At 49.2% G+C, this 16,856-nt stretch overlaps 1 protein-coding gene across 1 annotated transcript; it reads right to left on the bottom strand.

Moving 5' to 3' along the window:
- Window positions 1–436: 436 nt before the first annotated feature.
- On the bottom strand, window positions 437–14,307 carry UPRT (uracil phosphoribosyltransferase homolog). Its single transcript, XM_084213237.1, has 7 exons — window positions 14,012–14,307; window positions 8,366–8,408; window positions 4,660–4,729; window positions 3,585–3,647; window positions 2,337–2,498; window positions 1,565–1,663; window positions 437–824 (listed from the first exon to the last, which is right to left on the bottom strand). Exons 1-7 carry the CDS (start codon window positions 14,302–14,304, stop codon window positions 718–720), a joined length of 837 nt encoding a protein of 278 aa, XP_084069363.1. The 5' UTR covers window positions 14,305–14,307; the 3' UTR covers window positions 437–717.
- Between the last annotated feature and the right edge of the window lie 2,549 nt (window positions 14,308–16,856).

The following is a 16,856-nucleotide window of genomic DNA, read 5'->3' as shown; positions in this document are numbered from 1 at the left end:
CTTGTCTTCTGGCTGTGGTGCTCCTGAACAGGACTAGAAATTGAGTTCCAGCTTTTTGCTGCAGTTTTCCTGCCATTTAAAGGGTTGATGAGACTGATCCAGCCACAAGTTTTGTCTCATAGAACTCCCAAGTTCTGTATGTGTAGAATTTCCACAGGCAATGCTGCTTCCACCCCCAGTTCCTACCCAGTTTGTACCTCTGCTGCAATAGGAATCTGCTTGATTCAGGAGCCCAGAGCAAGACAACCAGGGCTGTTTCACTATTTGAGAATAAGGTTTGCAGAGCAAAATTCCAAGAGTTGTATCTTTTATACCAGCCAAAGACCAAAAATGCATGTGGCTGCTCAGGAGGACCCTGAGATTTGGAAGCAGTGGGAGTGGCTGTGGCTGGAGTGATGCCAAGTGACCCTAGAAATGAAGGACACTCCCTGGGGGTTTAGTTGGGTTTATTTTGCTCTTGCAGGCGGCCACAGACAGGCTGGAGAAGAATAAATAGGTTAAAGCAGAGTGTGGCAATGATAGAGCCCCAACATGGAGATGCTTGACCAGGTACCAGAGTGCTTTGTCACTGTGCCTGATCCCTGTTCAGGCCAGCACTAACCTAAGCCAGTTGGCCAAAAAGCTTTTTAAACATGCCCTCGACCAACTCAATAGTAATAAAATGTAAAAAAAACCTCTTGTAATGCCATAGAGTCATATCCAGTTGTTCCAAGACTGTCAGTCTGTCCCAAAATACTTCTGTCCAAAGTGTGTTGGTGCAACAGGATGCACTTCTGTAGTTAAAATGGTGATTTCTGGGAATTCCTGGATGATGGATTTGGCACCTTGGAAGAGACAGCAAAGGCAATAATGACTACAGTGCTTCAGCCTATGTCAAATTGTGATCAGCAGCATTCCAAGAGTAAGTCAGGCTCTGTGCTTCTGTCCCCTTTTCCTGTTCCTGCCTTAGCTAATCATCTGTGAGGAAAACTGCCTGACTTCAGGGGATTGCTTTTTTGGGGTTTTCTTCTTTGGAATTGCCTTTCCCATACACCCATACTCCCAATTAAAGTGGTTACAGGCTGCTCTGCAATTCAGATGATTTTTTTGATAGCAATTTTTGCCAGGGCCAATTTCTAAGACAACACACAAGATCCTCTTTCCTCCCAGAGAAGCAAATGTTCTTCATTTAGATCCCCTTTTACCTTTAACCTGCAGCCAGGCCAGTTCTGTAGCTCCATTCAGCTCCCACTCCTCGTTTTGCTCTGGTGCCCACATTCCATGGTCCAGAACAGCAGCTGGCCTGGCACTGCCCTGTGAGCCATGGACTGGCAGTGCTGCAGACTCCTGCTTTTAGGAACACTCTCCCATTTGCAGTTTTGCCACTCAGTCCCCTCCTCACTGCCCACACCAAACACAGCACTGTTTTCTCAGTTTTACAATTCAGCTAAAAAAACCCCAAACCTGCTCTGAGCAAAGCGATGCTGCCATGGCAGAGGCACAGCTGTGCCCTGCCTGTCCCCTGTGTGCCTGAGCCACTGTCCCAGCAGACACAGCTGTGCTCACTCCTGTGGCCCCCACTCACCGTGAGGTGTGGAGAAGAGGCTGAGCAGGATGATGACGCTGGGCTGGACCCCGTGTTCCACGAGCACTTTGACAGCCTCGATGACCGTGTTCCCAGTACCTGAGAGGGCAAAGAGGGGGAGAAGGTTTAGGGGTGTTGCCCTGGTTAATGAACTTGTCCTAAGCTGTCTGAGAATACCTGTGGTACAGCTGGTGTGACTGAATGGTGACTGTCCTTTCCCACTGGAGAGGCATCACCTCTGCACGTACTCCTTGTTCTCCTAATGGCAGAACTCGGAGTGCACAAGTAACCTCATCCCAACAAACTCCTTATAATATCACTCTAGAAATGTCTCAGGATAAGAAAAACACTGTTTGAGTCTTTTCCCAAGGTAAATTTCATATAATTAAATTTATATCCACTCTTAATCTCAGCCTTTCTCCCAAAAGCAGCCATGCTTTGCTCTGTATTCACACTGGTGCAGCTGAGTAATGTGTGTCATGGCACAGCCTGATCAATTCCCTCCTCTGTCACCTGTGTCCTGGCACAGCCTGATCAGTTCCCTGCTCTGTCCCCTGTGTCCTGGCACAGGGGATCAGTTCCCTGCTCTGTCCCCTGTGTCCTGGCATAGGGGATCAATTCCCTGCCCTGTCACCTGTGTCCTGGCACAGGGGATCAGTTCCCTGCTCTGTCCCCTAAACCCAGCAGAAAACCCCAGCAGAGCCCCAGGTGAGGACATTTCCAGGCAGTGCGGCGCTGGGAGGAGCCCGGCTGTCGGTGCTCCAGCACTCACTCAGGATCGGGTACATGAGCAGCACTTTCCTCCTGTAGATGTCGGGGGGGAACTTGGCGTAGTACACCTTGGCTCGCTGCGTCTCCTCGTCGCTCTGGATCAGGATTTTCCCGATGCGGATGGAGCGGCAGCAGTCCCGCAGGCCCTGCTCCATCGCCTCCCCTGCAGGGGCAGCACAGACACAGCAGCACGTGGTGACACTGGGAAAGGGGCTGCGGGGACAGGGACAGTCCCCAAGGAACAGTCCCCAAAGGGACAGTCCCCAAAGGGACAGTCCCCAAAATTAGGGTCCCAAAGGACAGTCTCAAAGGGACAGTCCCCAAATGGACAGTCCCTGATGGATAGTCCCAAATGGACAGTCCCCAAAATTAGAGTCCCAAAGGGACAGTCCCTGATGGATAGTCCCAAAGGGACAGTCCCCAAATGGACAGTCCCTGAAAGGACAATCCCCAAAGAGACAGTCCCAAATGGACAGTCCACAGATGGACAGTCCCCAAAAGGGAAATCCCCAAAAGAACAGTCCCCAAAAGGACAGTCCCAGATGGACAGTTCCCAGTGCACAGTCCCTGATGGGATAGTCCCAAAAGGACAGTCCCAAAGGAACACTCCCCAAAAGACAGTCCCCAGATGGACAGTCCCAAAAGGACAATTCCCAAAGGGACAGTCCCAAAAGGACAGTCCCACCCCTGTGCTGGTGGACAGTTCTAAGCATTAAAACACTGAAGCTCTTCCCCTTTTCCCCTGTTTACAGCAAACCGAGTCTCCTCGGTGCTCCCGAGCCCTGGGTTTGGTGCTCCCAGCTGTGCTGAGCTCTCACAGGACAGAGCTGGGAAGGTCAGGAGGGGCGGGTGGGGTTTGGGGACATCCCGGTGACAGAGGGTGGGGCAGAGTGTGGGGCCAGAGCTTTGCCAGCACAGATCCAAAGGTTTGCCCAGCACTGGGCACTGACAGGGACTCTGCCCCCACGGAGCCTGGCTGGGGTGGGGCCCTGGCTCTGGGCACAGGAGGGAAACAGGGGAGGGCACTTGGCCCCTCACAGGGAACGGCTGCCAGGGAAGGGGCCACAGGAGAGCTGTTCCAGCCACTCGTCTCCTTAAAGGTTAATGGGAGATATTCCTGGACATTGTCTTATCAAGGATACCTAAGAAAGAATTTGGGTAAACCTCTTGTTGCACATCTTTGAAAGGAAGTTGCTTCCAGGTTTCCAAAGCATTTAATGTGTGTCCTTCAGCAGCCAGCACCACCTACCACTTCTCATGATGCTGACCCCGCAGTTTCCCTTTTCAAATCGGACTCCTTCATACTTGTGTCCTGTGAGGAAAGAAACCAGGGCTCAGTGGCTGCTCCCTTCTGCCCTCTCTGAGCAGAGAGGAGCTGGTTCTGGGTCTGTCACTGACTGATGGGAACAGATGTGACACCAATGCTCAAGAGGTGAAGTCGCTGCTGTTTGATGTAAAAAGGAGCACAGGTAAGGGATGGTGCCTCCTGGGTGGGTGTCTGAACTCTGTCTGCTTCCACAGTGAGGGTTTGCAGTTCATAATTTGCTTTACTGCAGAGTGGGAGCGTCACCCTGCAGGGATGCAAGTGGAGTTCTCAGGGGGAACAGGACTCAGCTGGTGCACATCTCACAGGGGGGCTGTGGGTCACACCATGGAGCTGAGCACTTCCCCCAACCTGCTGATGCACGCAGCAGCTGCCTGAGTACTGCACACCTGAGGATCTGTAACCTTACAGACCTTAACAGCCAACAGGAGGAACCACAACTCCTGCAATGGTTTTCTCTAGTGCCACTTTGCATTTCCTGCTCATCCTCACTCCCAGCTGGCCCCAGTTGCAGGGCCAGATTCAGGCTGGCAAGGCAAAGCTGCTGTGCCAAGCATTTTTTCCTTGATGGGCATGTGAAATGTCATCAGTTTTAGTTCAAGGCTGTGGTGTGGGCAGGTGAACTGATCTTGCACACACACTGGTACATTTTCATCATGGTTTTGCAAGACCACTGTAATCCTTGGTGAAATGACAGTGTTGACTGTTTTGCTGTCATATGTTCCTTGTAGCTTTCCAAACCAGCAGGGACAGTCACTCTGCCCTCCTCAGAGCTCCCCAGGGAAGTGCTCATGGCACCAAGTCTGTCAGAGTTCAAAGACCATCTGGATGTTGCAGGGTTCAGTTTCAGACAGTACTCCGAGGACCAGGGAGTTGGACTCAATGATCCTCTGAATCCCTTCCAGCTCAGGATATTCTGTAACTCTTGCAATAATTCTATATATTTTGATATCAGTTCCACCTCCAGTCCTACCCAGGCCAGGGGTGATTTCCCACATACCTGTTGGAGTGGTCACAGTACATTCTGTGTAGGGCAGTTGGTTCAGTCCCTCTTCAACCACGAGTCTGATCTGTGGAGCCAAGGAGATGAGTCAGCTTTAAGGGATTGTTATCTCTGGAGATAAGGCACTACATGGCAATAGTAGTTACAAGGACTGGGTGAGGCTAAAGGGTCTAAAAGGGTCTCTTTAACAGCAATTAGGAACTGAATTTAGAGACTTTTTGGGGGTGAGGCCTATGTTTTGGCCACAAATCAAACAAAGGCATTGAAGAACAAAACTGGGAGAAGAGAGGGGTTCATACGCAATCATAAAACTGACTTTATTTACATCTGGTAGGCAGAGGCTACAAATCATTCTCAACAGATGAGTGAGGCACCAATGTAACTCCATTTGCTGACAGGAAATCCTGGTAAGGGAAAGGTGAAGCTCCCCCTCAGCCAGGCTCTATTTTCACATCCCTGTTTCTAGGACTAAACTGCAGCTGGGCTGCCAGAACAGCCCCAGAAGCTGCAGCAATGCACACACACCACCAGTGCCCAAAGACAAGTCAGCAGGTCCAGGAATCTCTTTATCACTTTCATCTCCCAGCTCCTGCCAGCTCTGGTTTCCAGGTGGTGCTGCCAATCCCTGCACTTTTGGATGGTCCAGGTGGAGGGGCAGCTCATGAGCCCCCAGCCCTCCCCTGGTGCTGCCCTGCAAAGTACAAACACATCCACCTGCAGCCAGAATGACTGCCCTGGAGGATGCTCTGGGGATTAAAGATGGGAGAATTCTCTCTGTTCATGAGCCAAAGATTCACAGCCCAGAACTGCTCATGGAAAGTTACTGCCAAGCAAGAGCTTTAACTAAAAAATCACTGATTATTCAAAATTCACTGTGGGATGGAGAGTGAGGCAATGCTCCTGGCATTCAGCAGGTGTACTGCTCGCTTCAAGGCAGTTCTTATTCCTGAGGGCAGCCTGGAAGGTTTTCCTGCCCTTCCATTCTGCCCCAGCTCCTGGCACACAAGCAGCCTCTGCTAGAAATGGTCTCTGACATTTATAATCTCCCTTTCAAGGTATTTTTAGTCATTTTAGTACAACTTTTTCTTCCTAGAGCTCTGTTTGTGGCAGCCATACTCAGAGGTTGTGGTCAGTTTCTGGGACATTTGTAACCAATTTTATTTTATGTTTTTGAACTTCAACAGCAACAAAAAAAGACAACCTATTTTCCAGGTTTGGAAGAAAAGTCTTTTTCATCTTTCTGTAGTGCTGACATTGCTCCACATAATCTGCCAAAAGTTTGGAGTAATCCAGTAATGGTCTTATGGTCAAACAATCTCTGTGATCTCCCTACACTTATCAGCGTTTTACACAGAGGCTGGGAGGATTCTTTGTAAACTTGTCAGGGTTGATAAAACATTTATTTTTGCACTGTGCTTCCTGCCACCTCCACACTCAGGGATTAATTTCCTCCTCTTTTCTCTCATGCCCCAAGAACCAGCTGCTCCTCTCCCAGAGAGGTGGCTGCCATTGCTTAGAAGATAAAACCAGAGTTATTACAGCCCCTCATGAAACAGGAAGTAAAGCTTTGGTTCCAAGGTAGAAAATCCCCTAGCCCATTATGTATGGCTTTTCTTGGAAGCTCAAGAGGAGGAAGAACATCCTCTGCATCTGTCCAGCTCTTTGCAGCTCAGCATTTCAAACCACTGTAATGCTCACCCCCTGGAAGAGGCAGGAGGGCAGAAAGGTGAAGCGACCTGGTCAGTGTTACACAGGGAGCTGCTGGTAGGGCTGAGAAATGAACTCATGGCTGCACCTCAGGCCTCCAGCCACCCCCCAAAATGTGCTCTCTGCTGCAGAGCAGCAGCACCTGTGACACCAGTTCAGTGCTTCCAGTGTGGGTGCTGGGATCAGGGGCAGCCTCGTGCCCTAGAGGAGCTCTGTGCCCTTCCCACCACCTGCCCTGAGTTCCAGCTGTCCCCAGTTCCACCACCAGCAGCCATAAGGACTGACTGTGTCCCATGCCAGGGGCTGCTTCTCCTCCTTCACAAACACCACACAGGTTTGTCTTGGTCCTTCCTCCTCATGACTTTAACCTCACTTCTTTCAGCTTCAGGATCACAGCCCTGGCAGTGGCATTCAGACATTCCCTGCCAACCTCCACTGCCCATAAATCCCTTTTTCTCACAAGTACTTCAAACATTTCCTTTGTGTCATCCCCTTATGTGTGAAACGAACTGCCAGAAGAAAAAACTGCACCACCAGAAATCCATCACCTTTAGAATCCCCCCTTAAGGCCTCTCCCTCTGGTGACCTCAGGAGACACTGCCCCTAACAGCTGCCAGGGTAGCTGAACTTCATCCTCTTCATTCTCCTTCCCAAGTTTAACTTCATCCTCATTTCCCCACTGCAACAGGGTGCATTTTCTTCCCCTATAATCCCACACTTTTCTTCATGCATTGCCTCTTGCCATTAAACTCTGCTTGCTCTCTGGGTGGAAAACATGGCAAGTCATAACTGTTTGCACCTTGCCAAGTTTAGTAGAGACCAAATTCCACATGAAATTATAACTGTTCTTTGTCACACCTAGGAAAAATATTCAGAAAATGAGAGTCCTACATATTCTTTTGTGCAAAATTCCTCCCACAAGATGGAAACCAGAGCAGCAGGTTCTGTGGCAAGGAGCTGCAGCACACAGAGGCTCTCTGGCTGTGCTGGCCAGCCCATAGAGGACACTGCTGCAAGGACCTGAACTCACTGCCTGGATCTGCAGCTTCCAGCAATGAGAGGAGGGAAAAAAAAAATCAATGTTTGCCTCAGAACAGGGCAGGACACCCAAGAAAGGTGAGAAGGTACTTGGAAAAAGGTCCTTCACACTAATTACTGACAGTAAGGTATGGGAATGCAGGAAACATCCCCAAGAATGGGAAAGTAGGGGGGAAAGTGGAAAGCCATGAAGATAAACGTGGTCATATCTAAACCTGAGCAAGCCTGGATTAAGCTTGGGCTCATGACAGGAAAGCTGCCTGCTGAGGCTGTAACTGTGAATGGTCTCTGGACTGTGCTGAATGGGGAAAACCACTTCCCTTTGTTAATGAGAGTGGATTTGCAAAAAGCAAACACCCTTGTGGACACAAGCAAGTGTGTGTAGTAGCAAGTGCTGGGGTTTTCTTTAAGCTTGTAATTCAAATGAGATACAGGCTACACTCCCAGCAGTCTTTGTTCTAACTTGCTAAAACATGTGAAAACTCCAAACTGCTTTGTCCCTGCCAGTAACCATCATATGGCTAAAGACAAATTCTCCACGTGGATGCACCCAGAGCTAATAATTTAATATACACCAAGTGCCAGGAGGCACTTCTGCATGCAAGCAACTTGTAACATCTAGGCTGTAAGAAATTGTACTGCTTTGTTCACAAGATCAAAAGTGCTGCTTCAAACTAAAACTCAATTATCTGCAACTTCTGTGCATCTGTTTTTAAACTGAATTTTCTTATTACTGCAGGTCTCTGTCCTCAAGTAGCTGTGTCTGGTAACACCATGGTTTCTGGAACCTGTTGAGATGAAACAGTGAACAGAAGTCCCTTTACAGAAAGCTGCAGTCACACAGCAATTTCCTTTGGGTAGAAAAGTTGCTGTCACACTACCATTCTTCTGTCCTAAAAGACCCATTTTATGGAAGAGTTGCAAAGTGCAATATAAAGAGCAGAAATTCTTCACTTACCAGACGATCAGCAGAAAATACGAAGTCTCCTCTACTGGATTTCCTGAAAAAGATAGTAATTTACATTTTAACTGGGTAATAACTTTAACAACATTGCTTAAATCCAACATTAAATACTATATTCCAAGGCAGATCAGAGAAAAGTCTCCTATTATATACTGAATTTATCCCAGGGGTTCTGCATCCTGGGTTTCCTGGCTGGTGGCAGAGATGCAGTGACACAGCACTGGGGTTTGGCTCTTGCTGCTGCTCTGTACCAGTAGCAATTAAACACAAGAGGATGATGTTCTCTGGGTTTCCCATGGTACTGCTGCTCCAGCTCAGTTCCAAAATGCCTCCTGAGCTCAGATATTCCTGCACTCCCTGCAGCTCTGAGCAAGTGAGCTTTGCTTGCCTGTCCTCCAGTCAGACAGAAACTGTGGGGCAATGATCATGCAGATCCTTAACCCAGGGCTGACAACACACCTGATAAGCAGGAGATACATCCTGTCTTATCTGGAACTCACTGAGTGTGATTAGATCAAGGAATGTGAGGTTAAACTGAGCAGGGATTAATGAGCATTCCCATGAAAACACCTCTCTGCCTCTTATTAGTTTTTGGGTACAGCCTTTTGCTGGTGTGCCTGTGTGGCTTTTGGCCCTTCCAGAAGGCAAAATGAAAGGTTAAAAGCCTGAATTCTAAAAGCAGCTTTAACACCTTGCTTCCCATGTCAAGAGCAACTCTCACTACCCCAGAATAGGACACATTTCTGATAAGGAGCCAACACCCACAGGACAGTGGCTTTGAAAACCCTCAGACACAGCACCAACATGGTAAGAGGTACTTTTAAATGAAATGTTCTATTAATCCCTCTCATGTTTTCAAACTCTAATACTCTGCATGTCTCCTTAAATACCATTTTGTATTTAATCCCCAAGATTCTGAGACACCTCATGCTTACATGAATGAAAGTCAAGAGGTTTGCCTGCTCATTGCCTAGGAACCAGTCACTTATTCCCACTTTTAAAAAGAGGTTTTCAAAGAGCAATAACTTAATCTAGTTTCATTCCCTGCATTAATAACACACTGTTAAAATCCTGTTTGCTTTCCCCCCCCCCTTCTTTCTGGTACTGTCAGGATATTCCTAACTTTCTGCTCTTTTGACATTAACTACAGGCAATGCTCAAAAAGACCCCAAAACTGGGGGAAAAAAAAAAACCAAGCCCAAATCTGTACAATTATATGACCTGATTTTATTAAGGCTTTTGGAAAGTTTCATACTTCTCTCTGCAGTGTAGATAAGTATTTTTAAAAGAGGGAAGTAGCTAGTGGCCTATCTAGGTTCTTCCAGAACCTAGAAATTTCAGAAAATTTAGCTGAATTTCACAAATAGGTGTAAGACAGACCCAAAAAATGTTCAGACCACAGTTTTGACTGCAAAGTGATAACGTGTTCTGAGTGAATACTCTGAGATATTAATGCAGATTATAAAGCTTTGAACCAACTCCTCTGTCCTTGCAGAGACACAGATGTTCCTCTGCACAGTTCACTGAACACCCTTCATTGGTAACACCTGGTTTGAGAAGGGGAGGGCAACAGAAAATGACAGTGCATACAAATAACAGTAATACAGAAAATGTCAGACCACGTGTACAGGGGCAGCTGGAAAGCTGCAACCACATCTCAAACCCCACAGCCTGTCAGAATTGCCAGGGGGGCAGAAAAAAAAAAAAAGGGTTTATGTGAAAACACTGTAACCTGTTCTTCCTAAATACCAGCTAGAAATACATAAAGCAACAATTCATGTCAGACTAGAAACTGTTTCAGCAGCTTCATCAAGTAACAAGACAACATCTAAAAATATGAGGCATTAAAACTTAACTTGTAGCAGGAACATTGTGTTACACAATATAAATGAGTTTCACTTTGTTTCTGAAGGCAGGGGAGTGTGGCTGATATCACAGTGTCTGTCTTGGGAGGTGAGAAGAAATGGGTTTTTTGGGACTGGATTGTAATATAAAGTAGCTGCAGGGTTTCTTCCTGCTTTAGCACTTGGTACTAGTGACAAACACTGTCAGGTCTGCAGGTACTGGGGCTTCAGTAATTCCTGTTTCTCTCATTACCCCACAGAACTTGTTGAGAGACACCCAGGGTGAGGGCCAGGCTGGAAAAAAGCCACTTCCCTACAGAGGATTTGTAAAAAGTTTTTAAGAAAACTGAAGGCACTGGATGAGCTGTTGGCACTCAGGGAGATGACGTAGCTGGGAACAGGTCCCTGTTCTACCTGCAGCACTTCAGTACTTAATGGACTGCAGCCTCTAATTATTTCCATGCAGGGGCTGGGATGCAGAGGGATCCCACCCTCCCTGCCTGCAGCAGTTGTCCTTACCCAGCACAGGTGAGTTACACATTCCTGAATCCCCCTGCTCTGTGCAGCAGCCAGGACTGCACATCCAGCCACTCTGTCATCTCCCATTTCTATGTTATGATTCTGTTCCTTAGGGAATAAGAAGCTTTAGCAGAATACCACAGAATGATCTCACCCAAGAGACACAAGAACCTCCAAATATCTGGATTTAAATCGTAGCTCCTGTTAAATCATGAGTTAAAATGACACTGGCAGCCTGAGCTAATGAATTTTCTTCTATATAAACACATCACTGCACTATTCATTTCAGTTTCCAGATCCCTGGTTCACATCTGAGGCTAGAAATTACCCTGAGATCATTCTCTCCTTGTAAAGAGACTGTAACTGTTCTAGAATGTTCAGTACTTCAGTGCATCAGCTCACATCCCATTAGAGCACTCAAGGTCCATATCCCACCCAGTATAAAAGGCACCCATTAAGCATTTGTTGAGTACAAGACTGACAGGGCTGAGGGAAAATGAGGAAACCCAGGCACAGTGAAGCTGAGGTGCTCTATCCATCTGCCCAACTCTGGCACTCAGATCAAGTTCTCATTAATTTTAAGGAAGCAAAAGTGCCATTTCAGTCTGCCAGGAGGACATCCCTGTCCCAGCCAGCCACCTCTGAATCCCATGGGACACCATCACCAGCAACATGAAGGTGGGCTTTTCTCTACAGTAATACCAATTGAAAGGCCATGATTTCTTTCTCTGAATCCTCTCAGGAACAAGGAAAGAGCTTTCCACTTCCATGCTATGGACAAAATAGAGTCCTCAAAGCCTTCTGCATCTGGCCTGACCAGACCTTAGCTCCATCCCAGCTCACTGGGATTATCTATCTGAGTATTTACCCCCTCCTCACTAACAGTAATAGTCACAAATTGACTGGGGTTTTTTTCCTACTTTTGTTGCATTTCTCACTCCCCAGGAGCTTGCCTTTTAATGTCTGCAATTTTCAGGCATTGCTGTATTTGGAACATCCATCCTCTGCAGCACTGAGGATTCTAAATATTCTCCTTGAGTTAAGGTGTTACCTGCTCTTTTTTAATCCAGGAAGTCTAAGTGACAGGGCTCTAACTGCCTGTAGATGACAGCTTCTCCTTCTTCCCAAGCACTGTATGTCAACAACCTCTCTATCAGCTTAAATTGGATTTTTTGACCAGTAGCTGCTCTGAGGCACATTGCTGCCAGTTCACAAGCACAGTTCTGAGGAGGAGGAGTTTCTTTTAGCACCTGGTTTGAATGCTACAGTAGCAACAGAGTTGTCTGATGAACAGTGCCTAAAAAATCCTCTTCTACCTTCAGCACCTTCCTGAATGACAGGTATGAAAATAGGTCAGTCCGAGGTCTCTTAATGAGATGCGGCTGAATTCCTGGGACAGAACACAAAAATAATATTTCCCTACTGTCCTTACCTACAAACCCAACCTTTCTGAGGAGGCTGCTACCTGATTTTCCTCACTGGTTGGGAAGGGAGCTTGGAAGTGACAGTTCCATCCCTACTTCCAGGGTAACATCACACTCAGAATAAAGTACAGCCTGCGATTGCTGCAGCTGCTCTGAGTAATTAACTGTTTACAAGTCCTATCCTAGACTTCCTCTTACCAAAGTCTTGTGCAATAAAGCAGATGTAACTCCAAAAAATGTCCTTCAAGTTAAAATTGCAGCTGCTGCTTTCTGGATAAGCTCACTGTAACCAGAAACCTCTTAAATGTATTTGAAAGAGGTCAAAACCCATGTACAACAAAATAATAATAATAAAACCCCTGAGTAATTACATTGCTAGTATTTGTCTAGACATCAAAATTACATGGTTTTCACTAACCTCAAAACCCTTCAGAGGCCATCACCAAGCCTAGTGTGGATTCCCTCTGTCTCTCTCTGCTTAGCCCACTCCAGATTCCTTTTCTGCTCCAGAGAGAAGCTGCCAGATGGGCGTTCTCACCTGCAGAGATCTTCTGGGTGGTCTTGCCACAAGTGGCCTCCTTACACCACGACTGCACTGCCTCTGGTGTTCCTGCTGCCAGGTTTTGCTCTTCCCACAATGCTTTAAAAATTAGGGAAAAGCCTCCACTTAAGCTAAACTACTTTAAGCTAAGGAGGCTCAGCTAAGTTAATAAAATTAATGGAGGTACTGTCTTTGAGAAACAGCGATCAGTTTTGCATTAAAGAATTAATTATTGTTAGCTACAAAGTTGAGCCTCAAGAGCCAGAAAATAGCAAAACATGGACTATGCAGATGGACAAATGTGAAACACAGCAAGGAACAGTGCCTCTGCACTGATGTATTGCAGATGTCAGAAAGCCACTGTGTCACAGGAAGAGGGGTTTATTCAGAGCCTGATCACTCTATTTATAGGCTTGATTTCACACCTCTTTGCTGGTGGTTCTTGCAAACCAGTAGTTTTTAATAAATAGATGGATGCTACTGATGTTCGTCTTATGTTGTATGCTATATGTAAAACCTTTCACTATCACCTTCCCAGTGCTGAACAAGCACAGCTACAAAGGTGATCAGTGGGAGGGACGTGTTCAACACCTGAGCTGTGTTGTGGAACACGGTGCTCACAGGTGTCTCCAGTTAGAGCCTGGGAACGTCTCCCGCCCCATCCTGCCTGCAGGATGCGATCTCCAGAGCGCAGTAATGAGCCCCAGCTGCTGCCGGGCCCGCCCCCGGGACCCTAAGGCACAGCCTCCTATCTCCAGGGCTTTACGCACCATGGCACTGCACGCTCCTTGCGCTGATGATGTGGCACGCAGGCTCTGACCCGCCCGCAGGGCGGAGGTGAGCAAACATCCCCATCAGGGACCGTCCAAGTGTGTGAGGGGTTTAAAGCCCCGCCGAGCCGCTCAGTCCCCGGCAGCCCCGCGGCGGGGGTGGGCAGGGAGCCCCCGGGAGCTCTGCCTGCTCCGGGCGTGGGGCGGGCGCTGCCCTGCCCTGCCCTGCCCTCGGGCCCGCGTCACCAGACATGGCCGCGCCGCCCGCCCAGGCGTTCCAGCCGGCACACGCGGCACGGCAGCGCGTCCCGCCGGCCTTGGGCTCGGCCCTCGGGCCCCCGCAGGCAGCGCCCGCCACGCTGCCCTCCGGCGGCAGCGCCGAGCCGGGCAGCCGGCACCGGGCCCGGCTGAGAGCGGCTCGGCGGGGCTGCGGCTCCCTGAAGAGGGAAGGATGGAGTGAGCGACAAGTGACGATCCCGCTCCGTCTCCCCGGCCCGCCGCGGCTCCTCCCCAGCCCACGCGGCCCGGCCCGGCGCGCTCACTTGTCCCTGATGATGGTCTGCAGCTCCCGCAGCTGGTCGTTCATGGGCAGCAGCTTCAGCTGCGGCCCGATGGCCGGCGCGCCGCCATCCCCGGCGGGGACCGGCGCCACCGCCACCACCCCGTTGCTGCTGCTGCTGCTGCTGCTGTCCGGGCTGGGGCAGCCGCTGTCTTCGCTGGGTTCGGCGAAGCGGATCAGCCGGGAGCCGCCGCTCGCCGTGGCCGTGGCGGCCGCCGGCGGCTCATCCTGCGGCCGCGGGCCGAGGCGCTGATTCTGGCAGGGCATCGCCTCCATGCGCCGGGCCGCGCCCCCGTGCGCGCCGCCGGGGCGGGGGAGGCGCGCCCGCCGCCCGCGCTCCATTGGCGGCCGGCGCCGCCGCTCAGGCCCGCGGCGGGAGCGCAGCGCGGGGGCGGGACCGGCACCGGGCGAGCACGTCCTGCCCCGGCCCTGCCCCGGCCCTGCCCACACTCCGCGCTCCGGGACAGCTCCCGGGAGGTGAATAAATGCCTCCTTTGGGTCACTGTTTTTAAATTGAGAAAGGAGGCCTATGGGGGTTAGAAAATGAACAAGGTTTTTTGAGCCCTTTTTTTCTTTTCAGGAAATATGTACAAATCGTTGCCAGGACCTTACACATCAATGCCAAACTTTCCAAGGGACACCCATGCAAACACAAGGACAGGGAAGGATGGAACCTCTCTGCCAGAAAATAATCTACAGGCTGAAACTCCTGAAGGCTGCTTGCTTCTTGCTCTGTGCATTTTGGGCATGTAACAGGAGGTGGACTCCCAAAGGGCCCAGGAAACACCTCCCAGGAAAATGCAGCCCCTCCACTGCCTGAGAGCAACAGAGCACCGAGAGTCACTGAAGCCCACGAGACTGACAGGAGATGAAAAAGTAACTGGATTTCATGACTTACTGTCCAATACTTAATGAAATACTTGAAGACTGTTGCAGCAATATACAAGCAATACAACAAAGAATAGGCTAAGAACAGTAGAAAGAATTTGTAGTTAGAAAATCCAATGCAGTTATTCACCCTGGAGGACAAAAGCAAAGTTGAAGTCAGGATTGGTGCAGCACACAGTGGTTGTAACACAAAGAGCACGACCGGTTTGGGGGGTTTGAAACCCCCGGATCACACAACGGAATTTGCCAACGAGCAGCTCCCCTTAGTGGCCGAAAGGGAACCGAGCTGATGGCTCTGCTTCTCCCTCCAAGCCTTCCCGAGGGCCCAGGAGAAGCACAGTTCGATTTTTGGAATTGTTTTAAGGCTGGTACCACAGGTCAATGGGTGACAGAGGCAGCAGCTCGTTCCTCCTGTCTGGCTCTTGTCTGCCAAGGCAATCACAGCTGGGAGTTCTGTGCTACTTTATTCCTTTGCAAACCTCCGGAGCCACCTCTCCCCTGCCTGTTTGCTTACACACAGCCCAATGAACCCCACACCTGCTTAGAATTCTCCACGCACAGGACAACTCTAGAAAGGAACACGGGGATGTACAAAAAACCCTAGTGGGTGTTTGTGTCAGAACTCAGCTTTGGAAAATCCTCTACAATTTTGATCACCAGGAAGGTTCAGGTAGGGAAATGTTTGTGTTGTTTCTGAATTCTTAAATCTTCCTTTTTTTTTTTTTTTTTTTTTAGAAAAAAAGGAGGAGTTTAAGAATTTAGTGGCAGCAATTCTGAAAGGTGTAAAGCTCAATTATTCCATGCAGCTTTCTGCACAGGCTGTCTAAAATGAGAGAGACATATAGATGTGTAGCAGTAATATATATATATAAAAGGCTTTCTTTTCCAAGAAGTGCCTTTAATAAAGAGAAACTGATTGAGAAAAGGAAGGCAGAGACTCACCCTCTCTCCTCCTCTTTCCTTCCCAGATCCTGGTGTGTAATTCAAAAGAAACAGTATGCTGTGGGAAATAACACTGAGCCTACAAACAGTGAGTGCTTCTTACTGAGCCCAAAGCCATTCCTGGAGAAGAAATGAGCTGGAATCATGAGCCTGGAATCAGGAGCTGCACACCCTGAGTTTCTCCTTTCCTCTCTGGCACACCTGTCAAGCCTTACAGCTTTCTCAGAAAACCATCCCAAGCCACCCAAACCAGCAGTGCAGGCTGAGCCCCCACCTGCAGACAGACTCCCCCTGCATTCCTGGCTGTTTGCATCCCCCCTGAGCTCTGTCTCAGAGCAGCTGCAGGAGCAGAGCTGATGTTCAGTCCGCACCTTCTCCTTGCCCCCACGGTCCAGACATACCCAGCAGATGCTCAAGGCAGTCGCTGACCTTGAGGGGAAAGACAAATTTCCAACGTGCCTGACAGAGCTGTGGAAGGACCGAAGGTGAGGAGGGTCCCAGAGGAGTTTCCAGGCTTCTCCATTCCTTGACAGGCTCCTTGCTCCACCAAACACCCCAAAGACACCCAACCCTGCCTCACAAGGCTAAAAAGCTCCTTATTCAAGTCAGGCAGTTCCAGCAGGGTCACAGCCTCTGAGGCTCCCCTGGCCCCATTTAACTGTGCTGCTCATGAGCTCTGAGCCCCCCAAATCCGTCCCTGCCTATTCCTTCCTTTCTCCCACCTTCCTTCCAACATCTCAACTTTAGATTGTAAATCTTCCTTTCTCTTGTGCATTTCTCTTACCAGTTTCCATGGCCAAACATCTCCTTGGTGGTGCCTTCTGAACAGGAGGAAAGGAAAGCTCCCATTTGTGCCTGGGCCAAGGCGAGCGCTCTGTGGACAGAAGGCTCTGTGTGCCCTCCTTGCCTTGGCAGGAAAAACAACCTCAGCCACTTCAGGGGGGGTGACTGGATTAGCAGGGGACAAAGGGAAAAAAGGGAAGAAGAAAAGCAACCAG

This window comes from Fringilla coelebs (assembly GCF_963513975.1).
Source record: "Fringilla coelebs genome assembly, chromosome: 11".
In the NCBI taxonomy this organism is placed as follows: domain Eukaryota; kingdom Metazoa; phylum Chordata; class Aves; order Passeriformes; family Fringillidae; genus Fringilla; species Fringilla coelebs.
Note: the sequence above shows the minus strand (reverse complement) of the source record. Positions and strands in the feature narration are given on the sequence as shown.

Bases quoted from the DNA above. Each gene is read 5' to 3' on its own strand.
- UPRT (XM_084213237.1), bottom strand. From the start codon at position 14,304: ATGGAGGCGATGCCCTGCCAGAATCAGCGCCTCGGCCCGCGGCCGCAG. The intron at 8,409-14,011 runs GTGAGCGCGCCG...TATCTTTTTCAG, and splicing joins CAGACCATCATCAGGGACAA to GAAATCCAGTAGAGGAGACT. The intron at 1,664-2,336 runs GTGAGTGCTGGA...TTGCCCTCTCAG, and splicing joins GCTCATGTACCCGATCCTGA to GTACTGGGAACACGGTCATC.